Source organism: Macaca mulatta, chromosome 14 (genome assembly GCF_049350105.2).
Source record: "Macaca mulatta isolate MMU2019108-1 chromosome 14, T2T-MMU8v2.0, whole genome shotgun sequence".
NCBI classification, from domain to species: Eukaryota; Metazoa; Chordata; class Mammalia; order Primates; family Cercopithecidae; genus Macaca; species Macaca mulatta.
In genome coordinates this window covers 86942470-86954839 of record NC_133419.1, presented here as the reverse complement: position 1 = coordinate 86954839, position 12370 = coordinate 86942470, and the positions used below count along the sequence as shown (strand labels likewise).

The 12370-nt window shown below is 41.5% G+C and overlaps 1 protein-coding gene and 1 long non-coding RNA gene across 6 annotated transcripts in view; one reads left to right on the top strand and one right to left on the bottom strand.

Annotated features, from left to right (window-relative positions):
• The window catches only part of LOC114672372 (uncharacterized), an 82006-nt gene extending 72513 nt beyond the window's left edge, over nucleotides 1-9493 (top strand). The window contains exon 2 of the long non-coding RNA XR_013404244.1: nucleotides 9363-9493. This is a non-coding gene — a long non-coding RNA (uncharacterized LOC114672372). The remainder of the gene's footprint in view (nucleotides 1-9362) is intronic.
• Nucleotides 9494-11955: 2462 nt separating this feature from the next.
• HIKESHI (heat shock protein nuclear import factor hikeshi) overlaps nucleotides 11956-12370 on the bottom strand; it is a 41000-nt gene continuing 40585 nt past the window's right edge. For 2 of the 5 annotated variants that reach the window (XM_015115296.3, XM_077960557.1), the window contains one exon: nucleotides 11956-12177. In XM_015115296.3, coding sequence (XP_014970782.1) covers nucleotides 12123-12177 — 55 coding nt within the window. In that variant the 3' untranslated portion in view covers nucleotides 11956-12122. The remainder of the gene's footprint in view (nucleotides 12178-12370) is intronic. The other 3 variants (XR_003722290.2, XR_013403198.1, NM_001260980.1) reach the window with 2 other exon arrangements.

Genomic DNA, 12370 nt, shown 5'->3' with positions numbered 1-12370 from the left:
AAACTCATTTAAAATATTTGGTCAACATCAACAGGATAAATCTTAAATTTATATGGAAATGCAAAGAACCTAAAATAGCCAAGAATAATCTTTAAGAAGAATAAAGTTGACAACTTTACTATCAGAGTTCGAGACCAAGTATAAAGCGGCAGCAATTAAGACAATGTGGTATTGGTGCAAGGTTAGGCAAATAGGCCAATGTAACAAAACGGAGTCCATAAATACCCTGTACATATATATTCATTTAGTTTATAACAAAGGTGTTACTACAATTCAATGGAGAGGTGACAGTGTTTTTATTAAATGGTGCTTCAACAACTGTATATCCATATGGGGAAGAAAATAAACTCTTAACTCACAACAAATCCAAAACTTAATTCAAGGTGGAACATATACTCAAATGTGAAATATGAACCAAGCTTTAGAAGAAAACAGAATAACTTCACAACTTTGGGGTAGACAATGATTTCTTAAACTTCACAACTTTGGGGTAGACAGTGACAGAAAAAGCACTAACCTTAAGAGACAAAATTGATACATTTGACTTCATTAAAATTGAGAACCTCTGTTATCAAAATACATTAGCAGGAAACTGAATAGGCAATTACAAAGTAGGAGAATATATTTGCGATACTTACATCTGATAAAGGATTATATACATAAATAACTCTACAGATCAATAACAAAGCTTTTTAAATGGGCAAAACACTTGAACAGGCACTTTTCAGAAAAGAAAGCTAAACAAACATCTACCTTATGATGCAGCAATTCTATTCCTCAGTATATACCCCCTAAAATAACATGCCAAGTACAATTTATAAGAATATTTAAAGCAGCTTTATACTTAATAACCCAAACTTGGCAACAACCTAAACATCCACTAGCAGGTGAATGTATAAACAAATTGTTATTTATTTATACAATGGAATATAACACAACAATAAAAAAGAATAAACTACCACTGATATACAGAACATAGATAAATCTCCAAAATATTATGGTGAGCAAAAGAAGGGAGACATAAGAGTACAAACTATATGATTGCATTTATGTGAAGCTCAGGACCCAGCACCTAACCTATGTGATAGAAGTAGAGTAGTTATCTCTGGGAAGTAGGGTATTGACTGGAAGTTATTACAAGACAGCTTCCTTGGGAGCTAAAAAATGTTCTATATCTTGATACGATTGGTGGTTACAAGAGTATGCATTTGTAAAAATATATACATACTTAAGATTTATTTATTTTGGCCGGGCACAGTGGCTAACGCCTGTAATCCCAGCACTTTGGGAGGCATGGGCGGGCAGATCACGAGGTCAAGAGATCAAGACCATCCTGGCTAACACAGTGAAACCCCATCTCTACTGAAAAAAATACAAAAAATCAGCCCGGCATGGCAGCGTGTGCCTGTAGTCCCAGCTACTGGGAAGGCTGAGGCAGGAGAATGGCGTGAACCCAGGAGGAGGAGCTTGCAGTGAGCTGAGAGAGCACCACTGCACTCCAGCCTGGGAGACAGAGCAAGACTCCATCTAAAAAAAAAATTATTTATTTTACTGTATGTGAATTAAACTCGAATTTTAAGAGTATAGACTGGCAGTTTACATACTTTTTTTTTTTTTTTTCCCCGAGAGAGGGTCTCACTCTGTCGTCCAGGCTGGAGTACAGTGGCACGATCTCAGCTCACTGCAAGCTCTGCCTCCCGGGTTCACGCCATTCTCCTGCCTCAACCTTCCCAGTAACTGGGACTACTACAGGCGCACGCCACCACGCCCTGCTAATTTTTTTTTTTTTTTTTTTAAGTAGAGACGGGATTTCACCGAGTTAGCGAGCATGGTCTCAATCTCCTGATCTGGTGATCCACCCACCTTGGCCTCCCAAAGTGCTGGGATTGCAGGTGTGAGTCACCACACCTGGCCTAGTTTACATACTATTTGGCACGTTCCATGCACAGACTTTGTGCAGCATGCTCTTTGGTATCAGAATATTCAAAATGTAAACCTTCTTAATCCTGTCTGGGGACAAAATATAGCATAGTGGCTAAGAGTTTGGATCTAAGAGTCAATTATTCCTAACAAAAATTTGTTGAGCTCCTTATTATGTGCCAGGCTCTGTTCTGGGTAGTGTGGTAATAAGCAGCAAACACAACCAAGAGCCTGCCCTAACAGAGACCATAGTCTAGTAGGAGATACAGACAATACAAATATAAATAATATAATAACGTTACAAAGAAAAATAAGGCAGGACAATTGGATGCACAGTGAGGTGTCTATTTCAGATAGAATAATGTAGCTTCTCTAAGATTACATTTGAGCAGAGACCTAAATGATGTGAAGCCAGTCATGAGAATCTTTAGTGGAAAACTAAACCCTAGGCCTTTAATTTTGCTATTCTGGAAACCCTGAGCAGGCTATTCAATTTCTCTGCATTTCTGTTTCACCATCCATAAAATGTTTATTATTTTATTTCCACATTGTATTAAGGATTAAGTGAGATACATGTAAAGTGCTAACAGTATCTGACATATAAGGACACAATACATAATGTTTGCTTAAATCACGGAATAAGATACAAACAGAATGCATCAGTGTTATAGGGTAGGGGCTTTTGTTTATTCTTTCTTTCTTTTCTTTCTTTCTTTCTTTCTTTCTTTCTTTCTTTCTTTCTTTCTTTCTCTCTCTCTCTCTCTCTCTTTCTTTCTCTCTCTCTCTTTCTTTCTTTCTTTCTTTCTTTCTTTCTTTCTTTCTTTCTTTCTTTCTTTCTTTCTTTCTTTCTTTCTTTCTTTCATTTTTTGAGATAGAGTCTCTCTATGTTGCCCAGGCTGCAGTGCAGTAGCACAAACTTGGCTCACTGCAACCTCCACCTCCTGGGTTCAAGCCATTCCCCTGCCTCAGCCTCCTGAGTAGCTGAGATTACAGGCACCTGCCACCACAGCCTGCTAATTTTTGTATTTTTAGTAGAGACACGGTTTCACCATGTTGGCCAGAATGTTTTAGAACTCCTGACCTCACATGATCCTTGGCCTCCCAAAATGCTGAGATTACAGGCATGAGCCACTGTGCCCGGACACTTTTGCTTATTCTTCTGTATAAATAGTGTAAGTGTTCCATAAGCATTTGGGGTTCAGTGTATTTAATGTAATACCAGTTTTGCAATGCGTCAGTTTCAACACACCTATAGGACAGAAAAGGACAAGAAAATGGGGAAGCTAAAGAGCAAGGACTGGCTAAGGAAAACTGAGTATTCTGAGGGATAGAATCAGATCATTACCCTAAACAGATGGCCCACTTTTCCAAGGTCAGGTCATATGATGCAGAATTGAGACAATCCCAATAACAAGCTAAACAGTTGAATAGCCGTAGTTTAAATCTGTTTGTACATTTTTCACACCTTTGTTCATTCTGTTTCCTCCACCTGAAATACTGTCCATTCCCAGCCCACCACCTGTGTTTCCTAGAGGGCAATGTGCTTTCTCAAGCCTCTCTGCTTCTGGTGGTTCTTTCTTAAATTGGAATTCACCTCCCAATCTCTATCCTGTCCTTGGGTGCAAGCCTCAGCTGTTGTAAGGAAACCCTCCCCTCCCTATCTGTACAGCTAGGTTAGGTGTCCCTCATCTGGGCTTGCATTTACCCAATATTTCTTGAATCATTGTTAAGTAAAAGAGCTTCATAAACATGCAAGTGTTTGGGAACATCCTCAGGATCCTTGTCCTCCATTCTATACATAAAGCACCATCTGGTGGTGAAAGAAGATGACTATACTTCTAGATCACCAAGATGTGCTTTCTGTTCTCTGAGCTTTCAGAGAGCTTTTAAAATCACGTTAGAGGAAAAAAGCCACGCTGACTTGCATAGAGATGTACCTATTGCCAAAGGACAATTTTTCTTGACTGAATGTTTCCTGCTTTCTTGCTCACTTCCATTTTCTTCCACCCTCCTCCCTGTTTCCTTCCATGCTTATTTCTGAATTCCTTTCTCCTACATTTCAGTTGGCCCATTGAAAACACAGTTCTGGCCAGGCACAGTGGCTCACACCTGTAATCCCAGGACTTTGGGAGGCTGAGGCGGGTGGATCACTTGAGGTCAGAAGTTCGAGACCAGCCCGGCCAGCCTGATGAAACCCTATCTCTACTAAAAATACAAAAATTAGCCTGGCGTGGTGGTGTGTGCCTGTAGTCCCAGCTACTTGGGAGGCTGAGGCAGGAGAATGGCTTTAACCCAGGAGGCGGAGGTTGCGGTGAGCCGAGATCGTGCCATTGCACTCCAGCCTGGGTGACAGAGCTAGACTCTGTCTCAAAAGAAAAAAACAGTTTTGGTTGGCATTTGTTTTGTTTTGGCTGCCCTAAGAGCCTCCATATTTCCTTTTGGAATTCACAGATCTACATTGTGTATAATCTTAGTGGGGCTGCCATTCCTGGTAACTACATTCCATTACCAAAGCCGAAGGAAACAGACCCTTGCCCTCCTTGACTCTGCAGGACCGGGGGCCAGGTATGTGACCTAATATCAGTCATCAGATGCTCTTTCTGGGGCTCAGACTGTTGAGCTGTTGACAGGCAGACAGCAGGAAAATGTGGAAGTTATTCCCACAGGGATGGTATACACTTTTCACTATCTTGCTTTAAAAAAATTGCCTGGGTTCCTAATGGCCAATCCCCCAGATCCCCTCTTGATTCCTGCCCATTTCCAGGTCTGATTGTCCTAGCTCCCATCACTCTGAGCGTCTCAACAGTCTTCCAGTAATTTCCTTCTGCTTAATATCTGTGGACTTGTCTGCTTAGAAGTTTATAAAACAACTAAATATCCAACTTGTGTGGTGGCATAAAAGGAGACTATCCACCCTTCCACCCCATTATCAGAGGATTAAACTTGAGGATTAAAGAGAAACATTTAAATCCTAGCTTTAGTTAACCAGGTTGCTTAAGTAGAGCCATGTGCCATTAATGTGAGAGTCCTTTGAAATGAAAACCAGAAAAAGAAAGGGACAAATGTCAATAGGAAGATTAGATGCTTCTAATGTAGATTAGATTGCATAGTGATGGAATGAAAATTAATCCTCATAATGGCACATTGATTTGTGGTACTTTAGGGGGAAACCAGCTGCAGCTGGAAAGCACTCAGTGCACTCCCCCTGTTCTTCTCTCTTTACAGAATCTCTCTCCCTGTAGAGACAAATGGAGACAAAAAAGCAGGAAGAACACATGTGTACATTCAGTGGGTATATTAAGCAAGAAAATCTATGAAATGCAAAAGAAACTAGGGGCTGAAACTTTATTCTGAGGGCTAAAGCGTGGCTTGTCTAAAAGAAACGGAGAATTGCTCCTGAGATAGCCTGTCATCTGATGGCTTATGAGGTGAGGTCCTGCCCTCCTCTTGCTTAGAGGTGGGAGAGACCAGACCAAAAGCTGAATGCCTGATCTCTGCCTATGGACTCCAAGTGACTCAGGAACGTTCACTTGACTCTTTAGTAAAGAGCAGCTTGAAGCTCTATAAAGGTCTAGTTTGTACACAGAGACAATAACCTCTTTGGATCAGGGAAGCAGAACCCCACTCCATATGGCTGCCGACTGCCCGCCCCCTCACTGTGGCTCACTGTAGAGAAGTATCAGTAGCTGGAGAGATTGTAAGGCTGATTCCCTTTCTGACTCCCCGGGCCATCCCTTTCTCAGAAACACAGATACACTGTCAATGAAAGAGTTGACACTAGAAAATAAGTAGTGCATACCCAAGGGCATACTCAGTCACTGTGTCAGAGACGTTTGAACCAGAGCGACTCCATTTTGAGTGAGGGCTAGGAAAATAAGACTGGGACTTGCTGGGCTGCATTCTCAGAAAATTAGGCATTCCTAGCCTCGAAATGTTTACGGTTAAGGGAACAAGTTAATAATGTTTCCTAAACAGACCCACACTTGGGAATGTCCAGATGCCCAGATATCTGGAGAACAAAGGCATTCCTGATTTTGCTTTAAAGATGATAATATCAATTCTTGCAAAATATAGTAATTAAGAAAATTAATCCTTTATCACAAACCCTTGTAGTGGAGCACATCTCCCCATATATACAAGCATTGTACCTAGAGCAGACACATTCCTCCTCTTACTTTCAGGAACATCCTACTCTGTCAATGGAGTAGCTGCTCTGTCACCACTTTATTTTTTTAATAAACTTGCTTTCACTTTGTACTGCGAACTCGCCCTGAATTCTTTTTTGCATGATATCCAAGAACCCTCTCTTGGGGTCTGGATTGGGACCCCTTTCCTGTAACAACTGGTCCTCACTTCAGTGCTTTATTGGACTGCTTTTGTTATTTGAGGCTTGAAGGTTGACCAAAAAAAAGCCAAACTCTAAAATATTTGAAGTGGTTTAGTCTAAGCCAAATATGAGTGTCATGGCCTGTGACACAGCCTCAGGAGGTCCTGAAAACATGTGCCCAAGGTAGTTGGATTATAGCTTGGTTTTATACATTTTAGAGAGACAGACGTTATAGGCAAAGACAAAAATCAATACATGTAAAGTATAAAAGGCAGGTTATCTCAAAGCAGGGAGTAGGGGATGTGGGCGTGTTACCGGGGGTCCTTGCTCACAGAGCTCCCAAGATGGTGGCGAGCCGCTTCCAAGATGGTGGCAAGCCTCATGTTCTCTGACCTGGGGTTCTTGGCCTCACGGATTCCAAGGAATGGAATCTTGGGCCATGTGGTGAGTGTTATAGCTCTATTAGAAGCCGTCACGGAAGAGAACCGTGGAACCCAGTGACTAGTGTTCAGCTCGATTAGGAAGAACCTGGGCACTTAGCCATGCAGGAACAATGGCAAGTCTTTAGCCTGATCAGGAGCAGCAATGAGTGCCTCGCTGGATCAGGAGCACAGCGGTCACCCTGCCGGATCCAGAGGGATGGAAGTCAGCAGCGGGTCTGTGATGGTGGCAGACAGCGGTGGTGGACAGCGAGCGAAAGCTCAGCTCAAACCGTAACAAACACAGACCAGAAGAGTGCAGTTGCAAGATTTAATAGAGTGAAATAGACTGGAAACAGAGTTCCCATACAATGGGAGGGGACCCAAAGAGGGTAGCCCTTGCTGGCTCGAATGCCTGGGTTTATATCCCGATTCTTGTCCCTCCCGCTGTGCTCTCTCAGGCAATAGATGATTGGCTATTTCTTTACCTCCTGCTTTTGCCTAACTAGCATTTAGTGAGATCTCTTTACTATCTGATTGGTTGAGTGTGAGCTAACTTGTAAACCCTAAGTGTTTAAAGGTGGAAGCGGTCACCTTCCCAGCTAGGCTTAGGGATTCTTAGTTGGCCTAAGAAATCCAGCTAGTCCTGTCTCTCAGGTGGAGGGGTGCTTCCAGATCATAGATGCATTCAAAGATTTTCTGATTGACAGTTGGTTAAAAGGATTAAGCTTTGCTTGAGAAATGGAAGTCGACATAAAGAAATGCTTAAGATAAGGGGGGTTGTGGAAGCCAAGGTTCTTTTTATTTATTTATTATGTTTTTTTTGAGACAAGTCTCACTCTGTTGCCCAAGCTGGAGTGCAGTGGTGCGATCTTGGCTCCCTGCAACCTCCACCTCCCAGGTTCAAGCAATTCTTCTGCCTCAGCCTCCCAAGTAGCAAGGACTATAGGCACACACCACTATGCCTGGCTAATTTTTGTATTTTTTAGTAGAGACAGGGTTTCACTGGTTCCACCAGGCTGGTCTTGAGCTCCTGACCTCGTGATCCACCTGCTTTGGCCTCCCAAAGTGCTGGGATTATAAGCATGAGCTACCTCACCACGTGGAAGCCAAGGTTCTTGTTATGTAGATGAAGCCTCTAAGTAACAGGCTTCTGGGAGAATAGATAATAAATGTCTATCAGACCTTAAAATATATTAAATCTCTCCTGGATTAGGAAAAGACTTGTAAAGAGAAGGGGATTCTCTAAAGAATGCAAATTTCCCCCACAGGAGACAGCTTTGCAGGGCCATTCCAAAATATGTCAAAGAAATATATTTTGGAATAAAATACTTTGATTTCCTTTAGGGCCACTGTCATGTGATGTTATACCAGAGAGTCAGGCTGGAGTCGGGTATCTTATTACTAACAACAGCCTGTTTTATCAGTCTTATGATTTCTATTTTAATGTTAATGCTGGTCAGTTGTGCCTAAACTCCAAAGGGAAGAGGGCATAACAAAGCATGTCTGACCTCAACCTCCACTTCCCATCATGGCCTTAACAAGTTTTTTATTTGGGATCCCCTTGGCCAAAAGGAGTCCATTCAGTAAGCTGAGTGGCTTAGAATTTTATTCTTGGTTTACAAGGGTATTGTTACCGGAAAGCGGTCTGGATCCAGACCCCAAGAGAGGGTTCTTGGATCTCCCACAAGAAGTAATTCAAGATGAGCCCCATAAAGTGAAAGCAAGTTTATGAGGAAAGTAAAGAAATAAAAGAATGGCTACTCCACAGACAGAGCAGCCCTGAGGGCTGCTGGTTGCCCATTTTTATGGTTATTTCTTGATGATATGCTAAACAAGGGGTGGATTATTCCTGCCTCCCATTTTTTAGACCATATACGGTAACTTCCTGATGTTGCCATGGCATGACATTGTCATGGTACTGGTGGGAGTGTAGCAGTGAGAACAACCAGAGGTAACTCTCATTGCCGTCTTGGTTTTGGTGGGTTTTAGCCAGCTTCTTTAATACAACCTATTTTATCAGCAAGGTCTTTATGACCTGTATCTTGTGCCAACCTCCTATCTCATCCTGGGACTAAGAATGCCTTAACCATCTGGGAATGCAGCCCCATTTTTGCCTAGTTCCTATTTAAAATGGAGTTGCTCTGGTTCACATGCCTCTGACAGCATCAAACATTTGTTGGGACTGAACCTCAGTGCTCAATTAGATATTTGATGAAGTTCATGAAAACAGGAGATTAAAGAAAAAACCTACAGCACTAAAACTGGTAATGGATTCTCTGGGTCAGGCTCTAACAAAATAATCAGTTGTGGCCAGGCACAGTGGCTCATGCCTGTAATCCCAGCACTTTGGGAGGCTGAGGCAAGTGGATCACTTGAGGTCAGGAGTTTGAGACCAGCCTGGCCAACATGTTGAAACCCCATCTCTACTAAAACTACAAAAATTAGTTGGGTGTGGTAGCACACACCTGTAATCCCAGCTACTTGGGAGGCTGCGGCAAGAGAATCCCTTGAACCTCGGAGGAAGAAGTTGCAGTGAGCTGAGACTGCACCATTGCACTCCAGCCTGGGCAACAGAGCAAGAACCTATCTCAAAAACAAACAAATAATCAGTTGTGACAGAATGGTCAGTTGTAATTTGGGCTTGTCATTATTGAGAATCATCATCATCACATAAGCAAACCCTTTTGTTACAGGTGACGAATCCATACAGGTCTGCAGCAACCTCAACTCTTGCATCCTCAGAAGAAAGAATTTGACTGTGGGGCATGAAGTAGAAGGAGAAACAAAGGCAAGTTTTAGAGCAGGAGTGAAAGTTTATTAAAAAGCTTTAGAGCAAGAACAAAAGGAAGGAAAGTACACTTGGCAGAGGGCCAAGTGGACAACTTGAAGGACAAGTATGCACTTTGACCTTTTGACTTGGGGTTTTATATGCTGGCATACTTTCAGGGTCTTGCATCCCTTCTCCCCTGATTCTTCCCTTGGGGTGGGTTGCCGCATGCACAGTGGCCTGCCAGCACTTGGGAGGTGAGCATGTGCAGCGTGCATATTGGAGTTGTAGGCACGCTCACCTGAGGCGTTCTTCCCTTTACTGGTGGAATGCCCCCAGAAGGTCACATACCAGTTAAACCCCGCCATTTCACCTGTCAATGCACAAACTTCAGCCCATTTGCCAGCTCCTGAGATCCTATTGGGAAGGTACTGATCACCAGTTTCAATTTTTTTCTATCTATAAGGAGACTGACTTTCCCTGGTGCTGGCTGTGACCAATTATTATTTCAGAGAGACAGTTAATAATGCCTTGACCATCACCTCGTGGTTGCCTGACATACTTGGTCAGGCGAAGCCCTCTCCTGCCCTGCTCATGCCTGACTAGCCACCTACTGTAACAGTTTGACTGAGAAACTGACAAAAGCACAGGCATAAAACAGTAATGGCATTTAAAAATTATAAAATGCTATTTTACTTTTAAGTGTACACATAATTGTACTTCACAATTCAGATACTAAAAAGGTTTTTTGAATTTTTGTGAAATAAATGTAAAAGCCAATAAAAATAATCAAAGGCCTTCCAAGTTCTCTAGGAAAAACATCAATTAAAAAATAGCATAATTATTTTGTAAAGTCATTTTAATTTCATTTGTGTATCTTACATGTAGCATGTGTCAAAAATTCCTTCCTTTTTAAGGTTGAGTGATAATTTCATTGTATGTATATACTACATTTTGTTTATTCATTCATCTGTCAATGGAGGCAAACCTACTTTTACATGGCTGAAAAAACCTGATAAAAGCCTAATGGTTCAGTCGTTTCACCACAAAGGTCCTTCTTTTCTTTTTTTCTTTTTTTAATAGACTTTTTTTTTTTTTGAGACGGAGTCTCGCTCTGTCACCCAGGCTGGAGTGCAGTGGCGCAATCTCGGCTCACTGCAAGCTCCGCCTTCCGGGCTTACGTCATTCTCCTGCCTCAGCCTCCCGAGTAGCTGGAACTACAGGCGCCTGCCACCTCGCCCGGCTAGTTTTTTGTACTTTTTAGTAGAGACGGGGTTTCACCGTGTTAGCCAGGATGGTCTCGATCTCCTGACCTCGTGATCCGCCTGTCTCCGCCTCCCAAAGTGCTGGGATTACAGGCTTGAGCCACCGCGCCCGGCCAATAGACTATTTTTAAGAGCAGTTTTAGATTCCAAAACTTATGTTGAAATTTTAACCCCAATGTGGCAGTACTGAGAGGTGGGGCCTTTAAGAGGTGATTGGATCATGAGGGCTCTGCCCAAAGGTTAATAAGTTATCATCACAGGAGGGGAACTGGTGGCTTTTAAGAAGAGGAAGAGTGACCTGAGCTGGCACAAAAGCATGCTCAGCCCCCTCACGGTGTGATAGGTAGCACTGCCTAATGACTTCAGAGTTTCTTCCCCACCAGCAAGAAGGCTCTCACCAGCTGCAGCTCCTTGGCCTTGGAATTCTCAGTCTCCATCATTGTAGGAAAAAAAAAAAAAATCCTTTTCTTTATCAATTACCAACCCAGCACTTTGGGAGGCTGAAGTGGGAGGATTGCTTGAGCCCAGGAGTTCGAGCCTAGTCTGGGCAACACAGTAAGACAAAACAAAAACATCAAAAAAATTAGCTGGATGTGGGGGTGCACGTCTGCAGTCCCAGCTACATGGAAAGCTGAAGCAGGATGAGCACTTGAGCCCAGGAGGTCATGGCTGGAATAAGCTGTGATCACGCCACTGCGCTCCAGTTGGGACAAGAGAGCAAAACTTCGTCTAAAAAAAAAAAAATTAAGTCAATAAATTACCCAGTTTTGGGTATTGTTGTAATCAACAAAAAATGAACTACTAACCGTCCATTAACAAGAAGAATCCTATATTCTACACATAAATGCCTACCAGTGTTAAATGAAAGCTCACCAATATGGCAATTTTATTAAACACATATGAATCTGCAGATATAAAAAGTGACAGCCAACCTGCATTAATTGGAAAAACTGACAATCTTAGGAAATAATCTCTGAAAACAATTTTTCCATATTTAAAAATGTATATTTCATATGTTTTTCAAGTCTCCCAAATTTTGAGATAGGTAATTGAAAAGTTAACTACTCCAGCAAACCACTGTTTCATTTCAATAAATGAATGATTACACATGCAATGGTTATTGGCACACTACTGTTGGGCATAGGCTTTATTTTTAAGTAAAAAAATGAATCATAGCCAAAACAAAATGTTTTGCCCCTGAATAGTATTTTAAGCTTAAGGGGAAAAAAGTCTTTAATGATGAACATATTTTCATTTTTCAATGTTTTTAATTTTTAATAAAGATTTTTAATTAAGCTTCAGTCACTAAGCAGTTTTTACACTTAGGTTTCATGATCCTTTGACTTCGTACTTTCAGATAGAGTCAGTTATCTTCAAAACATGACAAATTTCAGAATCCATTAAAAATTATTTTATTCAAATTATGTTTTCCAAAAGAGAGGGTTCTGTGCTAGTCGTCTTTGAAAGTTTTCATACCTAGAAAAGAAAACACATATATTTACATTCACAAGAAAATTAAAATAGGATCTTTCATTAACTGCCAAATGACTTATCCAAAACAATTTTACATGTCATTTCTAAAAAGCTATAAAAAAACTAAATAGGTAATCTGGAAATGTAATTATTCTTATAAAAAGATGGCAAGCATAGAATTTAAATATCAGAGCAG